The following is a 23001-nucleotide window of genomic DNA, read 5'->3' on the forward strand; positions in this document are numbered from 1 at the left end:
TGTGAATGGTGAATGTTTCCTGTAGATGTAGAAGCGCTTTGAGCAGTTGTTAAGACTAGAAAAGCGCTACATAAATACAGCACATTTACATTAACTCTCAAATACTCAACTGAAGACATTGTTACAGAACCTGTCCGAGCCAAATAATTATATATTAAAATGTTTTTGGTTTAAATTTGGTGAAGAATTACTGAATACTGCTTACATGTTAACCATTATTTAGTTTGTTGTCTTGTTAGCTGTCCATCAAACTGTATCTAGATCAGCCTGTCAGTGTTTTGAACTGTATCACACTGACAAAAAAACAATGGTCTTTTGAAAATTTTATATTTATTGCATTTTGGCAGATGAGAGAAGAGAATCAGTAATCCATGTTACATCATCAGTAGCTATGACAGCTACTACTGTGCGCTCACTGTGAAACAAATATTCCAGCGATAAAGATTATTCAAAAAACATACAGTTATATTCAAAGACGTATCAATTGAAGAACTGTTACACCAGTGATGTGGCAGTCCAACTAGGACTGGCAAACAGTCCAGTTGCAAAACTATTTGTGTTGGCAAAGCCAATGAAATTACTAAACAAACAAGCAAATCATGATTTTTCACACATTACTGTTAAATAATACATAAAATTACATTTTCCTGCAGATCATGCAAAGTTACAACTTATCACCAGGGGCAGGCTCTTCTGTAATCATTAAAATAATTTAAGTTTCCACACCTATCAGGTTCAACTTGATTTTAGGTTTCCAAACAATATCCAACAGTCTGCGCTGACAATCAATCTACCTATACCCCAAGTACCCTCTGAGTCAGGACACAGGGCTAAATGTAGTTACCTTAAATGTACAATATTTGCCTGTAAAATGTAGTAAACTATATGTAGCATAAAATGAAAGTGATCAAATACCTCAAAACTTGTATTTGAAGTGGTTTAAGATCTCCTACCTGTGTGTAATTTACATTAAATCTTGTTCATCTGAAGACAATCAATGTTACAAAGTACATACATAGAGTACTTGAGTTAATGTAGTCACATTCCTTTACTGCATACATGTTTGTTCAATATAAGTAAACTCCACTAATCAAATTTTATCAAATCAAAATGTAACATGACCGATTAGATTAAAGATTAAAGATTGAATGAAGATTAAAACACATCACGTGTTACAATTTAACCCTCTGAAAAGAACTATTTTGATTTTGATTACTTGACTTTTGATGTCAGTCACACCAATATGCAGCCTCTATAAAAAGAAAGTGCACTGGTGTACACTATGTACATACACTGCTAATGGACTCTGCTGCTTTTATTCACACGGCTTTCACTTTATAATGTAAACTAACCTAGTCTCTAATTTATTTGGCATTTTTATCAATGGGTTAAGTTCTTTCACACCTGCTAAATGTTTCTATGGTATTCTGCTAATCAGCTCGAAAAGACATCAGTTAAATGTAGTAGAAAATAAGCCAAATTTCCTGTGAAATGAGACAGACGTCAATGTAATTCAACCCCACATGAAGACGGAACGAAAAACAACTCACTTCTATTACCGGAACTTAACAGTGGCGTTGCACTCCAGTCCAGCTGGTGGCGGTAACGCACCTTCACTTGGTTTCCAACCGCCAAAAAAACTTGAACAAAAAGAACTTAACAGTGTAACACTTCCAGCGGAAGTAAACAACACAAGTACTGGTTGCGTTAGTTAACTATTGTTTTTTTAATTTGTAAATTAACAACAATGTCTTCGATTGAGTATTTGAGAGAGTTTGTCAACGAGCGACTAACTGCTGCTGCTGAAGAAATATTCGGAGTTTTTGAGAGAACTATCGTCGAGTACGAGGAAGAGATCGATCGTCAGCGCAGACTGTTGGATATCGTTTGGAAACCTGAAATAAAGTTACTCCGGATAGGTGTGTAAAACTTCATTTTTAAATATCACCAAACAGAGGAACTCGATACATAGCTCATCTTCAAGCTTTACATTTAACAGTAGAGCTGGTAGTCTAACCAAATCCCATGTGTTATACTTACATAGCATTATTATTGTTGTGGGTGTTCAGTGTTGCAGGTTACAGTATAAATGTACAATTCTAAAGCTAGTTATGGAAATATATTTCTTGGTCTTGTTTGGTTAATCACATTTGTGTACATATATGACGTTATTGGTACAAACCTGTTCACATGTCTGCATTTCTTTTCGGTATCGTCTCTGGTTTAATCCTATTCCTATTATTCTCTGTCCCTTCAGAGCTCCAACAGCAACATGTCTCTAAGGAGGAGGAAGAGGTTACCGCTGATCAGCCACTCTGTATTCAGGAGTGGAACTCCAGTCTGGACCAAGAGGAGCCAGAGCCTCCACAGATTAAAGAGGAACAGGAGGAACAGGAGGAACTCTGCACCAGTCAGGAGGGAGAGCAGCTTGAACTGAAGCAGGAGACCGATGCCTTCATGTTGACTCCTACTTATGAGAAAAGTGACCACAGTGAAGATCAGACTCTGTACCTGAGTACTGCCGAAACGCTGAGTGTGATGGAAAAAACGCCTTTAAGCTATATTTGGGATATAAAAAGTGACCACAGTGAACCAGAACCAAACACTGACCACCAGCTCCTCTCTCACATCTCTCATGAAGCTGAGAGCCAAGATCAGAAAGGAGGCGAGCATGGAGACTCTAGAAATGCAGAGCCAGAAAAACAGAATCAACATCACAAAAGCAACTTGGTAGAGAGTCAGTGTAATACTCACACAGGCAAAATGTATTTCAAATGTGACACATGTGAAAAAGATTTTAAGTATAGGTCACTATTGCAGAGACATCTGAGCGTCCACACAGGCGAGAAGCCATATTCTTGCGAAACATGTGGGAAAGATTTCAAACTTAGCAGTGCCTTGACAGTCCACATGAGAATGCACACAGGTGAAAAGCCGTACTTTTGCAAGACCTGCGGGATAAGATTCTGTGCCATGCCAGCATTGAGAAGGCACATGACAATCCACACAGGTGAGAAGCGACATACGTGTGAAACATGTGGGAAAGATTTTCGACTCGGCAGTGTCTTGAAAGTCCACATGAGAACCCACACAGGTGAGAAGCCGTACCTCTGCAAGACCTGCGGGAATGGATTCTGTGACGTTTCAACATTGATAAAGCACTTGAGAATCCACACAGGTGAGAAGCCGTATACCTGTGAAACATGTGGGAAAGATTTCAGACGTAACAACGAATTGGTGGTCCACATGAGAACCCACACAGGGGAGAAGCCGTACCTTTGCAAGACCTGCAGGAAAACCTTCTGTGACATTAAATCATTGAAAAGGCATATGGGAATCCACACAGGTGAGAAGCCATATACCTGTGAAACATGTGGGAAAGATTTCAGACGTAGCGATGAACTGATAGTCCACATGAGAATCCACACAGGTGAGAAACCATATGTTTGTAAAACATGTGGTAAAGCTTTTAGACAGAGGGGGGATTTGACAGTCCACATAAGAACCCACACAGGTGAGAAGCCTTTTACTTGTAAGACATGCGGAAAGGGTTACAGATGCAAAAGTGGCTTGTTGGTCCACATGAGAAGAGCCCACACTAGTGAGAAGCCGTAGTTGCTACAGCTCTGTAACTGAATTTAAAATATGTTTTTCCACATGGATAAGATGAGGGGAAGTTTCACTGACTTCCTCACATTTCTGTAAGCAACAGTATTTCAAAGTATACTAGGGTTTCTGTGGTGCACCAGTTTTATGGTTTACTGTGGTATGTTAGACATTTATAATGCTGTGTACATTTGGTTACTTATGGTATTGAAAATAATGTTTAATTTATTTTGAAAAGGGAGACCTTTTACACATGCTTCCAAATTGAAATCATATTAAATTGTTTTTCAGCCAAAAACACCGCTCGTTTTCATTCCTTAAAGGGTTATTGTAACTGATAAGAATAATAATTGTGTAATACCATGATTTTATGGGAGATGGTTTTTATACTGTGAAATCCCCCCAGCGCACCACAAGGCTCACCTACAGCTTCATGCCACATGTTAAACTCTTTGTTATTTCTCATTACGCATATTACATTATTTTATTATTACATTTAAAAATACTGTCTTCAGACATTTATATATTACTCCATTTTTTATTTTCTTGTGTTAATATCCTATTTAGCCCTATAATTCTTGTCTTAGATTCTTATTTTGCTTTTTTAATACATATTTAATGAGCATTTTTGGAAGGACTCCGAGATCCAAGATTTTCATTGCCAGAGATGCTTTTTGTAATTGTTCTAGTCTACAGATGAAAATAAATGAGCAACCTGAAACTTTTGTTATACTTGGAAAATAAACATTTTTCAAGAATCGGGTAAAGTTGTTGTTTTTTTTCATACGGAAAAATTACACGTGAAAATATTGTAGATAGCATACTATTTTATACTTTAAGACTGCATAGCCTACTCCGTCTTTTTTTTCCTAGGATGGCAAAAGCGCTTGTCAAAGGAATGACCCACTCTACTCTTTTTCTAATTAGCTAATACACTGTTGCCTTCTTTGGTAAGGCAAGAGAGTTTTATTTATATAGCACATTTCAGCAGCAGTGCAATTCAAAGTGCTTTACATAAAACATTAAAATACAGTTAGAAATTAATACAAAATGAAAAACATACAATACAAAATTTAAAACAGATTACAGGAATAAAATTCACAACACAGTACATTGGGTTGGTTAGGTTTAGGCAAAAGGAGTAGGATTTGTTATGGTTAGGCATAGACATAATAAAGAGACTCTTCATTATGTCTATGGAGTTAAGGTAAAGGCAATGAGTACTAGCCAATCAGAGGCATAGTAGGGCGGGACATTTCTTTGCCCTCCTAGGAACAGTAGGGCTTGTTTGCGGAAGTAAATAGAAAACAGAAGCGCACCTTCAGTTAAGTTGAAAAAAGTTTTATGAAATTTTAGTGAGGAAAAAGTAGCTCAATTTTAATCCTACAATGTATTCAGTCCAAAGTATGAGACGGTTTGTCTGTGATCGGCTCACTGCGGCTGCTCAAGAAATATTGGGAGCCTTTGAAAATAAAATAGAAGGTTACGAGGCAGAAATCGCTCGTCAACGCCGACTGTTGGATGCCGTTTTGACACCCGAGATAAAGTTACACCGGACAGGTTTGGAAACAATATGTTCAAATGGAGCAGTTTTGTGTAAAACAGCCGAAGGTATCGGTCTAATCCCGCTGTCTGTTTAGCTAGGTAGTCAAGTCCCACCAGACAGACCAGTTTGGCATGCGGGAAATATGGCTTCGAAATAATAACTAAATGTTACAGAAGCACGCCGTTGATAGCTACTGCATGTGTCTGAATTGTAATAATGTGTCTATCCTTAACCAATTAATTTCAATACACGTAACTCTAACCTATGATACCATATTAACAGTTAAATGCGGAAGTCGCCTCTTGATGTCACGGTGATACTCAACTATTGTATTTAAATAAAGTTTGAACGTGTAGGCCTACTACTCTTTAACATTACGTAAGTATTTATTATTGCAAAGCCTGGCCTACTTATACTTATCTACTTCACAGTTCACCCCAAAGTTGGGATTTAATAGCTAGCCTACTTTATTTTATTTAATTTTTATTTTATTACTTTATTTAGCTCCACCAAAAACCACCTCCAACAGTAAAATGGTAACTATGCATTGATTCATCAGTATTACAATCTAATAATGTCATATTATATATTACTCACAGGGGCCATTTTTCTACCACAGAACAAATAACCTTACGTTTACTTTTGATACTTAAAGTAGTCTACATTTTACTGATAATACTTCTAAATGTTTAGCTAGATGGATTTTGAATGCAAGACCCGTACTTGTATTGCGATCCAAGTACTTATTCCACATACTGATAAGTAGAAGGAAAGAGGAGCTATAGAGACTGTGTACCTTTTACTAAAACTAATAATTAGTTATTTGTATGAATGAAAACAATAGGTGTGCAATCACATTTTTTTATTATTGACTATATTGCCCACAATTTACTCCATTAACTAGTTAATAAGTCTATGATAGGATGATATTAGATGATAGGAATAGTCACATGTTCGAGTAGACTCCAGGAAGAATAGCTGTGGCTATGGCACCACCTGATGGAGATCCCAATAAATTAAATTCTAAGTGCTTGTTATGACAAGTTTAGAAAAAAGGTCTATTAGATATTTTTACACAATATTGTTTTTTTATTTTTCTGTACTTACTTTTGTGGGGTCTTAGAGTCACTGTTTTTTACATCAAATGGCCACCAGGGAGAGTATGCAAGAAACCTGGAGCATGCCTTAAATATAAAAAGGAAGTGAAAAACCCCTGCTATTTATAAGTTGGAGGTTACTGTAGCTCTGTAAGCTCTGTACATGCCAGATGTTTTCTTTTTTTAATTATTATTTAAACTAAAGATGTATAACGTTATGAAACAACAGATATGAACACATTGTTCTTGTTAGGGGAACTGCTGTTTTTCCAGTTTGAACTGTTCGTTATAGACTTTCTTAATCGCAACTGTTATATATGACATACATATGTACAACATTTCATCATTGTCCATTTCTTTGTCCTTCAGAGCTTTCACTGACACCTGTCCATAAGGTGGAGCAGGAGGAGGTTCAGCATCAGCAAAGCTCCAGTTTGGTCCCACAAGATCCTCCACCAATTAAAGAAGAACACGAGGAAATTTGCATCAGTCGGGAACGACCACAGCTTGCACAACAACAGGAGACTGAGGCCTCTAAGTTGACTCCAACTTGTGAGGGAAGTGTCCACAGTGGCCAGTCTCAGCCTTTGGACCCTGACCAAACGGAGAGAACATTGAATAAAGATTCTCAATCCAGCACCTCAAGCAACAATGTATCATCTGGATCTGACAGGGAGAGCTCTCCAGCACCAGGCACTGACCACCAACTCCTCTCTCACAACTCTTGTGTGAGAGCTGAGAGCCAAGATCACATAACTTGCAACCATGGAAGTGAAACACCAACTAGACTTAACAACAAAAGCAATGAAGAGAACACAACATTAGCTACAAATACTGAGGAAGCATCAATTAAGAAACATAACAATGAGATGCCAACATCAAGTGGAAAAAGGGAGCCAGTGCTAAATAAGAAACATAATCATGAGAACACAACGTTAATCACAAGTACTGAGACAACACCAGAAAAGATTGCCAATGGCAACGCAAAATCCAATGAAGGTTCTGAGCCAACATCAAATAAGAAACCAGATAGTGGAAAAACAACATCAGCTAAAAGTACTGAGCTAACACTCCATAGTAAAGACAACAATGAGAACACAACATCAAGTGAGAAACCAACATCAAAAGGAAATAGTAAGCCGACACCAAATAAGAAAAGCCAAGGTGGGAGACCACCCTCAACTGGAAGTGTTGAGCCAACACCCAAAAAGAAGACAACATCACCTACAAATGTTGCACAAACACCCCATAAGAAATGTAATGATAAGACCAGAGGGACTAGAGGCACAGAGCTAACAGCAAATGAGAAATGTAAGGATGACGACCCAACATCAAAGGGAAACAGTGAGCCAACACCAACTACGAAAAGCAAAGATGGGAGAGCAACCTCACCTGGAAGTGTTGAGCCAACATTAAGTAAGAAAAATGACAATGGGAAGACAACATTAAGTAAATATACTGAACAAACACCACATAGGAAATGTAATGATACAAATACAACATTAACTAGAGGCACAGAGTTAACTCCAAATGAACAACGTAATGATGAGGACATGACCTTAAATGAAGATACTGTGCTAATTCCAAATGTGGACTATAATGATGATAACCCAACATCAAAGGGAAACCGTGAACCAGCACCAAATAAGAGAAGCAGAGATGGGAGACCAACTTCACCTGGAAGGGTTGAGCCATCGCCAAATAAGAAATCTAACAATGAGAAGACGACGTCAGCTAAAAGAACTGATCCAACAGCAAATACGAAACCCAATGATGGGAAAGCAACATCAACTTCAAGTACTAAACCAGTACCAAATAAGAGAAGCAAAGATGGGAAACCAACCTCACCTGGAAGTGTTGAGCCATCACCAAGTAAGAAATCTAACAAGACAACATTAGTTAAAAGTACTGATCCAATGCCAAATAAGAAATGTAATGACAAGACCACAGCGTCAACCAGAGGCACAGAATTAACACCAAATAAGAAACCTAACAATGGAAAAACAATGTCAACAAGAAGCATGGAATCCTCACCACGTAAGAGGCCGAACGATGGGAGCACAGCATCGGCTACAAGTGCTGAAACTACACCAATTAAGAAACCTAACGAGGGTAGCACAACATCAAATGGAAGTACTCACCAAACATCCAAAAAAAGACAAAAGAACGAGAAGACAACATCAACCAGAAGCACAGAGCGAACACAAAGTGAGAAAAGTAACATTGAGAGCACAGCATCAAGTGCAGGTACTGTCCCGCCACCAAATATGAAACATAGGAAGACATCAGGCGGTACCGAGGATGACCAAAACCCTTTCAAGTGTGACAGGTGCGGTAAAGTGACAACTAATTTCAAAAACTACAAATTCCATATGAAATCCCACACTGTTGAAAAGAAATACAAATGCGAAACTTGTGGGTTAATGTTTAGGGAGAGTTGGGATTTGAATAAACATATGATAGTCCACTCTGTTGAGAAGCCTTTCAAATGCAAGGTTTGCGGAAATGGATTTAACCGGCGTTATAATCTCGACCTGCATCTTCGGGTTCACTCTGGGGAAAAGCCGTACAAATGCAACACCTGTGACAAAAGCTTCAGTGCGTTAGTGAATATGAAGAAGCACATGAGAATTCACACAGGTGAGAAGCCGTACACCTGCAGCGACTGCGGGAAGGAGTTTGCAGATTCGTCGTCTTTCAAAAATCATCAGCGGGTGCACACGGGGGAAAAGCCCTTCAAGTGTTCCTTTTGCAAGAGAAGATTTGCTACCAGAACAACGTTGAGAAGGCACACCAGAACACACACAGGTGAAAAGCCATACACGTGCGATGTGTGTCACAAGGCGTTTAGTTATAGAACAGACCTGAAAGGACACATGAGGACACATACTGGGGAGAAGCCTTACAAATGCAATACTTGTGAGGAACAGTTCTCCACTTGGACAAAACTCAACAAACACAAGAATGTACACACAAGAGATGCACAAAGCTCCACTGCTTAAAAACCTTTCTGCGTTCGATATACCATGCTTATGATAAAAGTAAATTATTTGCACTTCAAGTAGTAGTGCACTAAGTAGAATTGCGACTGCTCTTTAATGTTAAAGAGTACTCGACCGAGTTACGATTTTATATATATATATATAAAAATAAATATGAAAATTGATGTAGCAGAGCCCTAAATACTGATTTATAATACTGAAATATATATACATGTTATTCTCAAACGCTTACCCATGCTGAGACTTTATGCGTCTCCTTTTGGAGCCACAGAAGCCTTTTCCACGCCTCCCGCATTCAGTAGGTGTTGCAGGTTCATCCTGTCATTCTTATAACTAAACAGAGTATTACTTTTTCCACATGTGCATTTGTATTACCCAATACCTGTATACAGACTTTGTAAAGCCAGTTACCCTTTCATTATTTGCTGCAGGAACTGAGTTTAGTATTTAAGCTTGGTTCTGACGGATGAGATACAATCCAGAAAGGTTGTTGAATAATTGATTTATAAGATTAAAGTCTTAACAGGTGCCAAAACACTGTTCAATTATTTTTTTTGACAATCATGACTTTTTAAAAATGTTTTTTGTTGATCTTGCATGTATTTGACTGGCCAATATGGTTCTTTGCAGGATAACATTGCAGTGTGTTATAAGTGTTATAATCTTTTTATAAGTGGTCTCATTGAAATGAATGTGTGGCCTACACTTTTCCTAGAAGTGCTAACGTCCGTCTAAACACAGTCTTATATCTGGCGGTCTCATAATAGTGAAAATGAATAAGTCACTGCGGTAACTTTGGAAGGCTTCAATTTAAACAAACGCATGTTGTTGTTTATGTTTTTTTGGGGTCTGGTATATAACAAAAGTTTGAATGGTGGGAATCTTGTTCAGTCTAAATCTACTTTATCATTGTTTTAAGCAGAGTGAAAAAAGTGAAAAGTTCACATAATTGATTGTACTGGGAAAATGAGGAAAAGAAACATTGTGTCTAAATGCCTTGACTTTTATGTATTTATGCCTTTAATTTTTAAACTGCAGCCTACTTGTCTAATCTACAGTCCACCACACTTGTTCTGGAAAAAGTGAATGTATTTTAAATGTTTTACTTTTTCATACATTTAATAAATTGTAATTATTTTCTTTAAATGGTGTGTTTGTAAATTTGATGCTTGTAATTTACATTTGAGGCTGCTGATCTATCAGACATGATCTGGGAGTCACACATGTAGCTTTTTTTCTGAAGTTTCCTCTATCGTGTACCACTTACCGACTTTAAGACTTGCTCTCTTTCAATTTTGGTTAAGTTATCTCTGATGTAGCCTAACGATAAATGAGAAACAGCAGTGGCAGGAAATGAAGCATTTCTGTTCAGATCTAAATCACTAACTGAAAACCATTTGTATGAGTTGCAGCCAAATAAGTCAAATTGTAATTTATTGAAAATGTCTGCAGTTGAGAGTTTGAGAACGTCAATAAATGATCGACTAAATGCTGCCGTGGAGGAAATATTGGGAGTTTGTGAGCAGACTATAGTTGTGTACGAGGAGAAGATTGACCGTCAACGCAGACTGCTGGATATCCTTTTGAAGCCTTGGATAAAGCTACAGAGGACAGGTCTGGAACATTTATTTATGTATTAAGGTGTACAAGAACAAGTAACACGTCAGTTTAAACTTTGTGGGACAGATGATCCCCGGATACTGCTGTTCTTGCAGGCTCCTGGTCTTATTGTTAAAGTACTACTGTCTAATTAAAATATTACTTTTTACGTTGTTTTTAACCTTTAAGGCTACTTGCATGCAGACTTATCATACAATTTAAAATGAATGTTTCTTAAGGCAAAATGTTGCACAGTTATTATTATTGTCAATGAAACAATTGTTTAAAAAAGCAGTGGTGGAAGAAGCATATTCATCTTTAACTTAGGCCTCATTAAAAGTAGCAGTACCCTTCTGTTAACATTAGGCTACTACAGATAAACGTCCTACAAGATTTTACTAAAGTACAAAGGTATTACCAGCAAAGCCTAGTTGAAGTATCCTGTAACCATCAAAGTAGGCTCACTTTGGTCAGAATGTCCTTTCAGAGAGTAAGATTCCATAGGCTAAATTATATTATTGGAAAAGGATTTAATATTACTGCAGGGAGAGGTCAGCATACAGGTTACTACTGCAGGGCATCTTAAAGTCCTGACCAAGGTCCCCATCTGGACCGAACAGCAAGTCAATCCGGACCCAAACCATAGGCTTACCTACTGTTACAAATACCTTATATCAGGGATCTTCAACAGGGGGTCCTCAGAGTCTTTGCAGGGGGAGGGCTCCAAATAATTGGTCATTTTTTAAAGCTTTTTTCAAAAAATTAAAAAGTCTTAAGATTATTCCAACATATTAATTGCAAACATAAATCCCAACTGATGACAGGCTTACTGGGCTATAGGTAAAGTAGTCAACCAGATAGCCATCCACGGATACAGTTAATCCTAAGGATTCAATGTGCCAAATGTATGTTTTAACATTAAAGCAGGATTTATAAAATCATGCCAAAAAATGATTAGGCTATTTTAATATCTTAGTATGCCACGCAAAAACAGGTATGTAGAAAGGCTTTAGGCCTACACATTTTTGTGACCATATTAATATGCAAGTTGCTTTTTTTACAGAATAAGGCCTAGAGGGTCCCTGCTACATCTCTCTTTCAGTTAAGGGGTACTTGGCGTAAAAAACATTGAAGACCCCTGCCTTATATAATGGAACGTTTTCTATTTTATAGGCCTATATTTTCTACTCAATCAATAGAATTATTAGTGACGTTTCATAAACAGTAGTGGTGTGACAAGACTCCTTGCTTTTGCAGCATGTTAGTCACTACAAAGTCAGGGCAATATGTTTTTAAATGTTCAGAAGTCTGGTTATGCTTTTCATAACTCTAAGCAGACAGGGTTTGCGTGTTTATGTGTTTAAACTTCCTCTGAGACACGCACAAATGTGTCCTGTGTCCTCCAACTGAAATAATATTTTGTTATTACAGAGAGAAAGTATAGATTAATGAAAACAGGTAGGCTATCATTAGGTAGCCTACCTGTTGATTTCTTCCACTAGGTAGACAACAGGTGTAAAGCTGTTTTTTGATATAGAAGAATGACTTACCCTCTGTGGCTTATGGCTATATTTTATTTTGATTTTGTTAAGTAGACTAAAGAGTAGATTACCAGTGCCACCCCACTGTTACAGTAGGTAAATATTGAGTCATATTTCACACATAATAGTGACTTTATAGTATATTTCTTATGAAAGCTAAACAGGATAGACAAAAATATTTAATGATCCATGTTTCCGTGAAGGTACACTTCAGAGCTCCCACAGCAACATGCCTCTAAGGAGAAGGAGGAGGAAGTTCTCACTCACCAGCATATCTGTAATCAGGAGAGGAACTCCAGTCTGCGCCAAGAGTCTCCACAGATCAAAGAGGAACAGGAGGAGGTCTGCACCAAACAGGAGGGAAAGCAGCTTGGAGTGAAGCAGGAAGGAAAGCAGCTGGTAGGGAAGCAGGAGGGAGATCAGATTCTGAAGCAGGAGAGCACAGCAGAGGAAAATCCTGTTGACAAAATCCATATTAAATGGGTAAGACTGGAATCTGACAGGCCAAAGTCTGGACTATCAGCACCAGTTCCTCTCTGATACCTGTCATGAAGCTGGTAACCAAAATCCCAGGAGAGAAAACCATGGAAACGAAACAACAATGACAAATACTGCGCCAAAACCAAAGAAGAAATGTAATGCAGAGAACACATTAATTTCAGACATTCAGCTAAAACCAAATAAATCTGGCAACACATCTCCAAATACTAAGCCTGAACCGAAGAAGAACTCTGGGAACAAATAAGGATGAGAATGCAAGATCAGCAACAAGTATTGAGCCAAAACCAAAGAATAAATGTAACAATGGCCTTGCCACATTAACTACCAATTGTACATAAAAAAACACAACAGAAACATCATCATGGTAACACAACATCAGCTAATATTGCTGAGCCCAAGCAAAACCCCAAAAACCAACCTTACAATTGCGATGACGGGAGTAAACCCTTTTTTTACTTGAAAAACCTGAAAGTTCACGTGAGAATCCACACTGGTGAAAGGCCTTTTGAATGCAGCTACTGTGAAAGGACCTTCAATCAGAATTCTACCTTGAGACGACACACAAAAACTCACACTGGAGAAAAGCCCTTCAAATGCAACTCATGTGGGAAAAGGTTCGCCCAAGGGAATGCTGTAATTAGACACATGAGAACTCACACAGGTGAGAAGCCATTTCTTCGCAAAATCTGTGGAAAGAAATTCAGCTGTGGGGTCAATAGAATGAAGCACATGAGGATTCACCCAGGTGAGAAACCTTACACCCGCAGCGAATCCAAGAAAGCGTTTGCAGATTCCTCGGCGTTCAAAAATCTCCTTCAAGTGCATACAGGAGAGAAGCCTTATAAATGCTCTTGGTGTAAGAATGCATTCACACACAGAGCAACTTTGAAAAAGCATATTAGAATCCATACAGGTGAAAAGCCATAAGTGTAACACTTGTGGAAATAGTTTTTCACAAAAAACTGTCTTGAAAACACACATTAGGATCAATCAATTATAACCAAATTCTGCCATCTACTGGGGACTTATGTACTTGCACCGTCAAATTCATCCTCAAATTTTATAGACTACATATGGATATTTAAAAACATGTTTTTTTACTTTTGGTTTCTACATTTCATAAAAATCTGATGCTGTTTTGAATCTGTAACATAAAAAGTTTAATTGTTGACTTAAATAATTCTGTAAATTTTCACATTTTATGGGCTAATTTGCACATTCTTCCCCCGAAATAAAGGATGAGACTAGCACTTGACCAAATATGGTATATTTTCATTATGTTTCCTGGATTTGCAGCCCCTCTGTTTACTATTTCCTTTGCGCACACACACACACACACACACACACACACACACACACACACACACACACACACACACACACACTCACACACACACACTCACACACACACACACACACACACACACACACCACTATCTTTTAATCTTTCCTTCTTTTCTCTGTAATATATACACACACACTATCAAAGGCAAATATTATTTTAGTGCAGTGATGGCTGTCAGAAATATTTTCAAAAGTGTATAAGCATTTATATAGTTGTAGTTTAATGGGGAATACAAAGTGATACCAATTGATAATAGATGATTACAGTAAAAATGGAATGGAAGAACATTGCAGAAACTGTCTCTGTCTGTCTATCAGACCACCCACCTGTGTTTATTGGTCTATGATGCAGTGGTTAATCAGTGGGTTGTGGTTCCAGAGCTGCAGTGGCTCCCGTGTCATTTGGTACCTTTAGTAGCTCACAAGTGTTATCATAAATCATCTAGATTGTGTTTGGACAGCTGGTTGCAACCCTCCACTCTCCTAACCCAGAGTTTTGCCACTGTATCAATTTCAAACAGGCAAATACTTGTAATCATCTAGGAGGAATTGTGTTACTTTGTTTCATTATGCGATTGATCGAGTAAGTGTGTGTAGGCCTTTGGGGATCTACTGAAAAACAGAAAAACTTTCCCAAACTACACTATATTTAAAGCATGTCTTCTTTTTTATATTGCATAACTAGACACCATTCATCTATGAAAACTGTCCATAGTTATTTTCATCCTCCATCCAGAACATAGTGATGTTCCATTATCAAATAACTCTTCCCACCCCTCTGTTTGACCCCTTCCTTAGATAACACACAATAAAGTGTAAGACTGCAGAAAGACCAACATCTTCTTCCCCAAGGCTGTCAGACTGCTGAATATATTACAGACACATACATATAAAGTTTGCATAATGTACAAATCACTTTACATAACTGTATCGCTATATAATGTATTGCTATGGACAATGGTGTCAGTGGTGGAAGAAGTGTAGGCTACTCATATCTTTTACTTAAATAAAACTACAAATGTATTACAGAAACAGTTAAATATAGTTAAATTATTAAAGTAAATGACTTGTTGGGTAGTATGGTCTATTTCAGAAAGTTATATAATTTTATATATTATTTAAATATTATTAGGCCTACTTCCTTTGACATTTATTAGCAACAATGTTACAGCTGGTAGAGGTAGAGCACATTTTAACTTTATATGTTGCCTATAGTTTAATCTACAGAACACTATCGTAGTTTATAGACTGATCATTCTTCATGTTTGTAAAACCTAATCTGAAAATTAACTAGTAACTCCAGCTGTCAGATAAATGTAGTGCAGTAATATATACAATAGTTCCCGCTGATGTAGTGAAGTACAGTAGCCTAAAATTAAATACTCAAGTAAAAGTACCTCAAAATTGTACCTAAGTACAGTAGCCTACTTCAGCAGCCTAGATGTAATTAGTTACTTTCCACCAGTCCAGGGCTGTAGCCTAGTCAAGTCCACCTTTGTTGAGTCCAAGACCGGGTCCAAGTCAAGACCAGGCCAAATGAGAGACAGTACCAAGACAGAAAAAAAAGAATCATCTTCAAGACCATTTACCTGTTTATAATTTATGTGAGTGAGAAAAGGTATGTCATTGATTTTAAGAGGATAATTTTGCTTTACTATTAGCAATCATCAAAAAGCAAGTGCAGAGTAACACACTATAGAATCAAATTTGGGCATATTATTTACTTAAAGTATAAAATGTTCATTCAATTCTTGAACTTATTATTTGTCCCGAAGACGGTATTGTAGCTTAAAGTACTTGCATTGTCTGTAGCCAAAATGAAAATGATTGATTGGCTACTCAATGTTTGAAAGCCTATATATAATGCTGATGTGTACCAGTCGACCAATCTCGATGCCTGTTCTATATGTATCTTGAATTAATTAATTAAATTAATACCTGTTTTCTGATTGAAAGCGCTTCATCAGTGGTTTTGGCACACAGTGCCGGACTCGGTCGAGACCATGAATATTTGACAAATGGCCGGGTCAAGTCCGAGACAACAGAAAAGCAACTCAAGTCTACAGCCCTACTGCTTTCTACTAGTATGTAGACTTAGCTATGTATATCTTATTTATCTTTTTAATCTGCCTTACACTTCATAAAAACTAACGCCAAAGTAGCCTGTGTTATATTGCACTTATATCTATTAGCTAGACGTAGCCTATGCTTTATTTTTTTCTTGATGATTTTAGGTTGTATTGGTTTGTTTCCTGGTTTTGACAAAAAAAATTACAAAATAAATTTGAACTGTTGATAATTATAACATTTAGCTTGTAACCTGGAGGATGCCAATAGCTGTTAGAACACATGCTAGCAGCACAGATAACTCCCATGCGTTACTTCCTATGGTTAGCCTACTACATGTAGGCCTATGGCTAACTCAATTCACTGCAACATATATTCAGCGCACCCTTTCACCTTTGAATGGCAGCTCTCTACATTGCTGCATTACACGTTTGCAAACTTTGTTGTGCTAGAAACAAGTGGAACTTAGCAGCATTTTATTAACAGGTTATCTTGGCAAGAGTCTGTTGTTGATTATGGAATGATTTGTGGACAAATAACTTATTGGCACAATGTTTCCTGCTTCCTCCTGCTGTTTGTTATCTTAGCATCAGCCGAACAGCACAGGTGCACTCAATCAGAAACCACTGCTACAGCTCCTGGACCACACTCTTTCCTTCCTTTTGAAATTTGCTGATTGTGTATCAATATGCAGGTCCATGTCTTGGCTTTGCTCAGTGGCATGACAATAATTGTAAGCCGTTTGGCTGCTGATGCTGTTGTCTGTTAATGCTCTGTGCAAATCTGCTTGTCTTGAGTTTTTTTTGGCATCTCCTGACAGCTATTTTCTGCTTTTCTGCTACCGACTGTGTGCAGCGTTTTCATTTGTTCTTAAATATGAAGAACAAATTTTCGATTGGAGTTGGATTTGCAAGATGTTTATGGAACAATTATCACTCAGTACAAGTGCAAATAACACTGCTGGATTTATCTTCGTGATAACGTGGATGATATGGAGACAAAACGTTTGTGTGGTATTAATACTTGAACATTATGCAAGTAATCGTTATTCCCACATTTACTTTCTGCAGTTTAACTTCAAATCACCACCTCACCATCTGCGTCACCAATTCCCATTGTCTCCAAAATGTGGGTAGGCATGGATCAGAGCTTGTGTGGAGCATAGACTGTATATTATTGATGGTCTATGGTGTGGCGGACCGTGTCGGTACACGATCCGTCCTGCCTGCACGATCCGTTCTGCGCATGTGCAAGATGTGCGCAACACTCCTGTCAAATCACAACCTTCATGGCCGCGGGAACTAGGGGGGCGGAGTGTGCTGCAGCAGCCCTAGCTTAAGGATAAAAAACTACACTATTAATAAAAAAAAAAATAAAAAAAAAAAAGATGTATTTTTAATGAATTGATTATTAATATAAACCTAATACCTTTCATTAGAAATTAAATTTAATACATTTTACAATTTGGTAAGTAAGCGATAAACACTTAATTTGATTGGAATGAATCTGCCGATTTTGCCTGAAGCTGATTAGTGAAGAGAGTTGTGGGAACGATCCTGGCAGGTCAACAGTACAGACGTTCGCTAGCCATGGCACAAAAGTGCATTTGGGATTTCTTTATACATCATCCACAGGCTAAAAATCCTAAAAGATTAGAGGAAGAAAACTCAGCAACTGTAACCGAAAGAAGTAGCAGCAAGACCTCACCTCCACACTCCCAGAGCGACCTGCTAGCAACAGACGACGAGGGAGCTAATGTTGTTAGCCAAGCTAGCAGCACCTCTGCACCTCGACACTCCCAGAGCGACCTGCTACACTCCCAGAGCGCCCTGCTACACCCCGAGCGACCTGCTACACTCCCAGAGCGACCTGCTACACTCCCAGAGCGACCTGCTAGCAACAGACGACGGGGGAGCTAATGTTGTTAGCTAAGCTAGCGGCACCTCTGCACCTCGACACTCCCAGAGCGACTTGCTAGCAACAGACGACGAGGGAGCTAATGTTGTTAGCCAAGCTAGCAGCAGCAGGCCAGCCGCGGAGGGAACCTTAACAACGTTTTGGAGATGAGGATTTTTTGTGTTATAACTGCAGCACAAGGTAAGAATGCAGGTTTATTAAAATGCTGCCGCCGTGCAGTAAATTGGCACCAACTGTTCAGTAACAGTTCAACTGAAATTGTATACAAATTATTGGAGATAATTGTGTTTGTTGCACACGTGTTAAGCCTTCTGGAAAACCAGAAAGAGGTCGCACCTATAATTAGTTATCCTACCGCATTGTTATAAAATGATAAGGCCCCGTTTGTGTCAGGACTGACTGGCTTGCTTCACTTTCATTTGATTTAATATAATTCAGTGATGTGTTTGTTCTGTGCCATTGTCGCAGCTGTGTGCCTATATCCTGAGTTACCCGCCGTGCCTAGTTGGTTCTGTTTTGTATTATGGACTTTATTCTTGTTTTTTGCTTGAGCGTGTAGCCTACATGTGTTCCAGCATTATCATCGAAGCCTTCGTACTGTTTTGACACCCCAAAAGGCCTTTGTTTTAATAAAGAGATATTTTGTCTTCATCTTGACAGTGTGCGAATGTCATGTTTATAAATGACCCGTGCTTTGCTGCTGCTCTTGCACTACTCGTCTGCACACTGCTTTTCAGATAGCATGTTATCAGCAATACCTTACAGTCTCTGTGTCTTAGTTTTCATATGGAGAAAATTAATAGCCTGTATTATCTGATGTGCTGAGATAGGTGTTTTCCTGTGGGGAGTGATGAGGTCAGAGCCTATAGATGACAAATAACATCTGTGCACATATTCTGAAATAATGTAATAAATTCATGAGGCTTGGCCTACTGAACTATGACAAAGTGAAAGCATATGGGATGTCACCCAAATGTTTCTGAAGTCTAAGTTTGGGATTTTGGCCCGCAGCCATCTTGGCAGTATCTGGTGCTTCTAATCTACAGATAAGAAGTGGCAAAAACAGTGATAGGGTGGGACTATTTTAGCATTAAGACCATTTTGGATGAAGGGAAATTAGGTATTAAACATATAACATGTTTTAACAAAAAGTCATCAAATTCATATTTTACAGTAGAAGTTTAGAGTTTAGAGCCAGTTTAGAAGAGTTTTAGAGCCAGCATAGTTGTCGTTTTGCATCTTTGCTTTTTGTCATGTGGCAGTGTCCACCACTTTACTTGAGTAATTTAAATGAGTAAATTTGAGTGGCAGGAAAAGATAACATTTGAATATTGTTTGGGAGTAATATAGCAATTTATATTCTGCTGACTATTATTGATTTGCAATGGAAATGCTAGAAAGCTGCAAAAGTTTTACAGTGAAGTACATGATCAAATTAACAATGTAACCAGTTTGAGTCTGGCTGGCAGTTCCTGATGAACATGATTCACTGTGACGGCTGATATGAAAGGCTGCGATTATAATCCCAGCAGAAGGCTGATCATTTCCATCCTAAAAGGCGGATGGATGGTGGTAATGTTTTTTGTAGTATAGAGGAAAGGCTTCAATTTAGTCAGTACACAATCTCTGGTTACTGAGATCTGTGTGAAAAAAGCAAAACTAATACAAAACTGAATTATTCCTGGATTAGACTCCAAATACTCAGAAATCATCCCAGGCTGAAAAAACGGACACATTTGTCTCATTAACAACATCAGTCTCTCTGTCTTCTCTCTCATTAATGTCAGCAGATTGGCGCAGCCTGTCACTTCCTAGTGTCTATATTCATTTAGTTTTTCGGCAAATCCTTTTATCTAGTTTCCACCGTAAAAACTGGATTGGACAGCGCTCAATACTGGAAGCAGAGTTGCTGTGGTGCCAGCAGAGCTCCATAAACCAAACACACCACAGCGCTAAACTCAGACATTGCCAGGCTTTACCTTCTGACACACACACACACACACACACATTCATAAAAGAGGTCAGTTTGAAGGGGAATTTCCCCCCTCTACATCATGCTTTCCAACAAAGCTATGGGTAAAAAATGAACGCATAAAAAGATAAAAGGGATTCTGTATATTTAACCAAATTACATAAAAGCTTAAATGGATTTGTGATGAAACCCGAAGCTCAAAAACCATGTCTGCGGAATCCATTCTGGTTTTCACAAGCTTTCCCTGGCGATTAGCATTGGCTGGAGTGTTGCCGTGCACTGCAAATCAAATCCATATTCAGTGTGGCCGGACACGGTTGTGTGCTCGCAGAAAGTGTCTCAGTTGCTAACCCCGTGATTTTTAAACGTTTATCTCACCACAGTGGCCAAATAAAAGGCCTGGGAAAAGGGAACAAATTAACAGAAAGGTATTTAGCTTTTCTAAGAGACCTAATTTTGAAAACCGCAGTATTCATAAAGCCACAGTGCATAATTATGTTTTTATAGCTATAAAAGCCATAATGTTGCCTTGTAATTTCCGGGTTACAAACGTAGCAATTTTGAGACCCCAGATTTGCTTTGGGTTTGTTTGTTTGCGTTTTTTGTGTCAGAAGTTATGCATGTTTAAAAAAACAAAACTGAGCTCTAATTTTCACAGGATGTGGTATTTTTTTGGGTCGAAAAAGCGCATGAATCTGGAGCGACAGGTGTGCAGTGGATGTTGGCAGGAGGTTTGATGACTCATAAGCCTGAAACTATATTATACACTGCTGGCTGTAGTTTATTCTGATCTAGCACTGTATTTAGTTTGGCCAAAGCAAAAGGTTTCACTCTGACAAGCAACATATATGCATGCCCTATTGTTTCAGGGTAGAAAACGTGCTCTACTCAATCTTTAAAAAAAGAAAGACAATAGACAGGACAGCTGTTGACAGGAAAGGGGGAGAACTATGGAGAAGACATGCAGCAAATGGCTGCAGGTCGGACTCGAACCCTGAGCCAATGCATTGAGGACTGAGCCTCTGCATATGAGCGTCCATCCACTCTACCAGGTGAGCTGCTTTAATAATAATAATGTATACTGTTTATTGATCCCCAGTGGGGAAATTACAATGTACACTCTATTTGTTAGTAATCACTACACACAGGTCTGAAATATACACACATGCTCAGGACCTATACATAGAATAGAATGCCTTTATTTACATGCACAAATGTGGAGATGTCAGAGTGAGTGGGCTGCCAGCTGGACCAGTGCCCTGAGCAGTTGGGGGTAAGATGCCTTGCTCAAGGGCACCTGGCAGTGCCCAGTGGCATCCCTCCAGCTACTGATCCACACTCCATACTTTGGTCTATACGGGGACTTGAACCACGACCCTCTGGTTCCCAACCCAACTCCCTACGGAGTGACTTATAACTATTTTTATTAAACAATAATAAACAAATTTTATGATTTTGAGTCATTTACTGGATCCAGCTTCTCCAATGTGTTTTATTTTAATGTTAACTGAATATGTTTGGACTGTTTGAAGACATCATCTTGGACTCGGAATAGGCCTGCACGATTCGGGGAAAAATGTGAATCACAATTTTTTTAGCTCAGAATTGATATCGCGATTCTCTGCCATGATTTTTTTCTCAAGAAGTATTATGTTTATTCCACACATGAACCATGACAAAACAAAACAAATTGGCAGTACCAAATGGCACCTACAGCACATTGCGCATCACCACAAGCCTGTAAACATAGAGGCTTCAATGTAGGCTCGTAAAATTAAATGAGACTTAAAGTCATTAAAAAAAAATTAAATTGTGAACAGGGTGAATCGAGATCACGATTTCATAACAATTAATTGTGCAGGCCTAACTCGAAAACTGAAATCTTTCCCTATTTTCTGATGTTTTTATAGACTAAACAATTTAATTAACACATCACTGACAGGTTGATTGATAATAAAAACAAGACATTAGTTGCAGCCTGAGTATAATTTCATGATAGTGTCTTTAGTTTGCTACGTTATATGGTGTTATTATGAGTAAATGTCAAACTGAGATGTTCTAAAGAAACTTTGAATATGTCTAACCTTCTGTAAAAGTTAGTTTTTGTTTGGATGCAATTTCCCCCAAACTGCTTACTGAAGTTTTCAGTCTACTCCTTGGTCTACTTCACAGAGACTTCCAGTGCTTTTATACTTTAGGCTTTAAACTGATGCTGTTATCCAAAGCACCACACAATCAGCACAAGCGTTTCTTCCTACTTTCCAAAATGTACAGCCAAACGATTAAAAGGACAATATTTCTCTTATAATATTCCCCTTGACTTTAGAATGATTTTAAAAGAGGGAATTTGTATGGAAACCTTTGCGTGAAAAGCACTTAAGCTTTAAGGTGGCATGAGGTAATAGTTGAAAAGATGATTATTTTTTTTTTAGGAAGGAAGCTCCTGCTCTTCTGATCCTCAGTAGGTTAGTTAGGGAGCCAAGAAACAGCATTACAGAGTTGTGTAATGGTGACATCTCTTTGGGCTAAGACACCACCAGTTCACTTTCAGCCATGGGAGACAAACGCTTTAGTTTCAGCCTGAGCACAGCCTGGCACAGTTTGAGATAAGCAATGTATGTAGCCATACATGTTAATGCACATCATGTCAGAAAGGGTGCATGTTTTTTCATTATTGCATGTAGTATGTGTACACAGTAGAGCTGCATAGATTAGTCGATACATTGATTTGTCCATTGAAGAAAAAAAATAATTTGCAACTTTTGCTCTGACAAAAAAAGACATCTGAAGAAATTACATTTGGCTTAAG

General features: G+C 38.3%; 2 protein-coding genes and 1 pseudogene across 6 annotated transcripts in view; all 3 read left to right on the plus strand.

Annotated features, from left to right (window-relative positions):
* LOC116689013 (uncharacterized) overlaps positions 1 to 13354 on the plus strand; it is a 16994-nt gene extending 3640 nt beyond the window's left edge. The window contains exons 1-3 of one of the 3 annotated variants that reach the window (XR_004331909.1): positions 4869 to 5166; positions 6619 to 10865; positions 12595 to 12841. Coding sequence is in view for 2 of the 3 variants with exons in the window: in XM_032515279.1 (XP_032371170.1) it covers positions 10694 to 10865; positions 12606 to 12931 (498 nt within the window). In the remaining variant the exon portion in view is untranslated. Of the gene's footprint in view, positions 1 to 4868; positions 5167 to 6618; positions 10866 to 12594 lie in introns of those variants that run through there. The other 2 variants (XM_032515279.1, XM_032515278.1) reach the window with 2 other exon arrangements.
* Positions 1661 to 4271, plus strand: LOC116689025 (gastrula zinc finger protein XlCGF57.1). 3 transcript variants are annotated; one of them, XM_032515304.1, is made up of 3 exons: positions 1661 to 1919; positions 2258 to 2926; positions 3179 to 4271. In XM_032515304.1, the coding sequence occupies exons 1-3, from the start codon at positions 1748 to 1750 to the stop codon at positions 3613 to 3615; spliced, it is 1278 nt and encodes a 425-aa protein (XP_032371195.1). In that variant the 5' UTR covers positions 1661 to 1747; the 3' UTR covers positions 3616 to 4271. The 3 variants fall into 3 exon arrangements, with proteins under 3 accessions (XP_032371195.1, XP_032371194.1, XP_032371193.1); XM_032515303.1 differs by having other exon boundaries at positions 2258 to 3094; positions 3179 to 4267; XM_032515302.1 differs by having other exon boundaries at positions 2258 to 4259.
* On the plus strand, positions 12940 to 14121 carry LOC116689381 (zinc finger protein 79-like; annotated as a pseudogene).
* Positions 14122 to 23001: the final 8880 nt, after the last annotated feature.

This window comes from Etheostoma spectabile, chromosome 5, assembly GCF_008692095.1.
Source record: "Etheostoma spectabile isolate EspeVRDwgs_2016 chromosome 5, UIUC_Espe_1.0, whole genome shotgun sequence".
NCBI classification, from domain to species: Eukaryota; Metazoa; Chordata; class Actinopteri; order Perciformes; family Percidae; genus Etheostoma; species Etheostoma spectabile.

Coding starts and splice junctions, on each gene's coding strand:
- LOC116689025 (XM_032515302.1), top strand. CDS start 1,748: ATGTCTTCGATTGAGTATTTGAGAGAGTTTGTCAACGAGCGACTAACT. Junction 1,920..2,257: donor AATAAAGTTACTCCGGATAG/GTGTGTAAAACT, acceptor CTGTCCCTTCAG/AGCTCCAACAGCAACATGTC.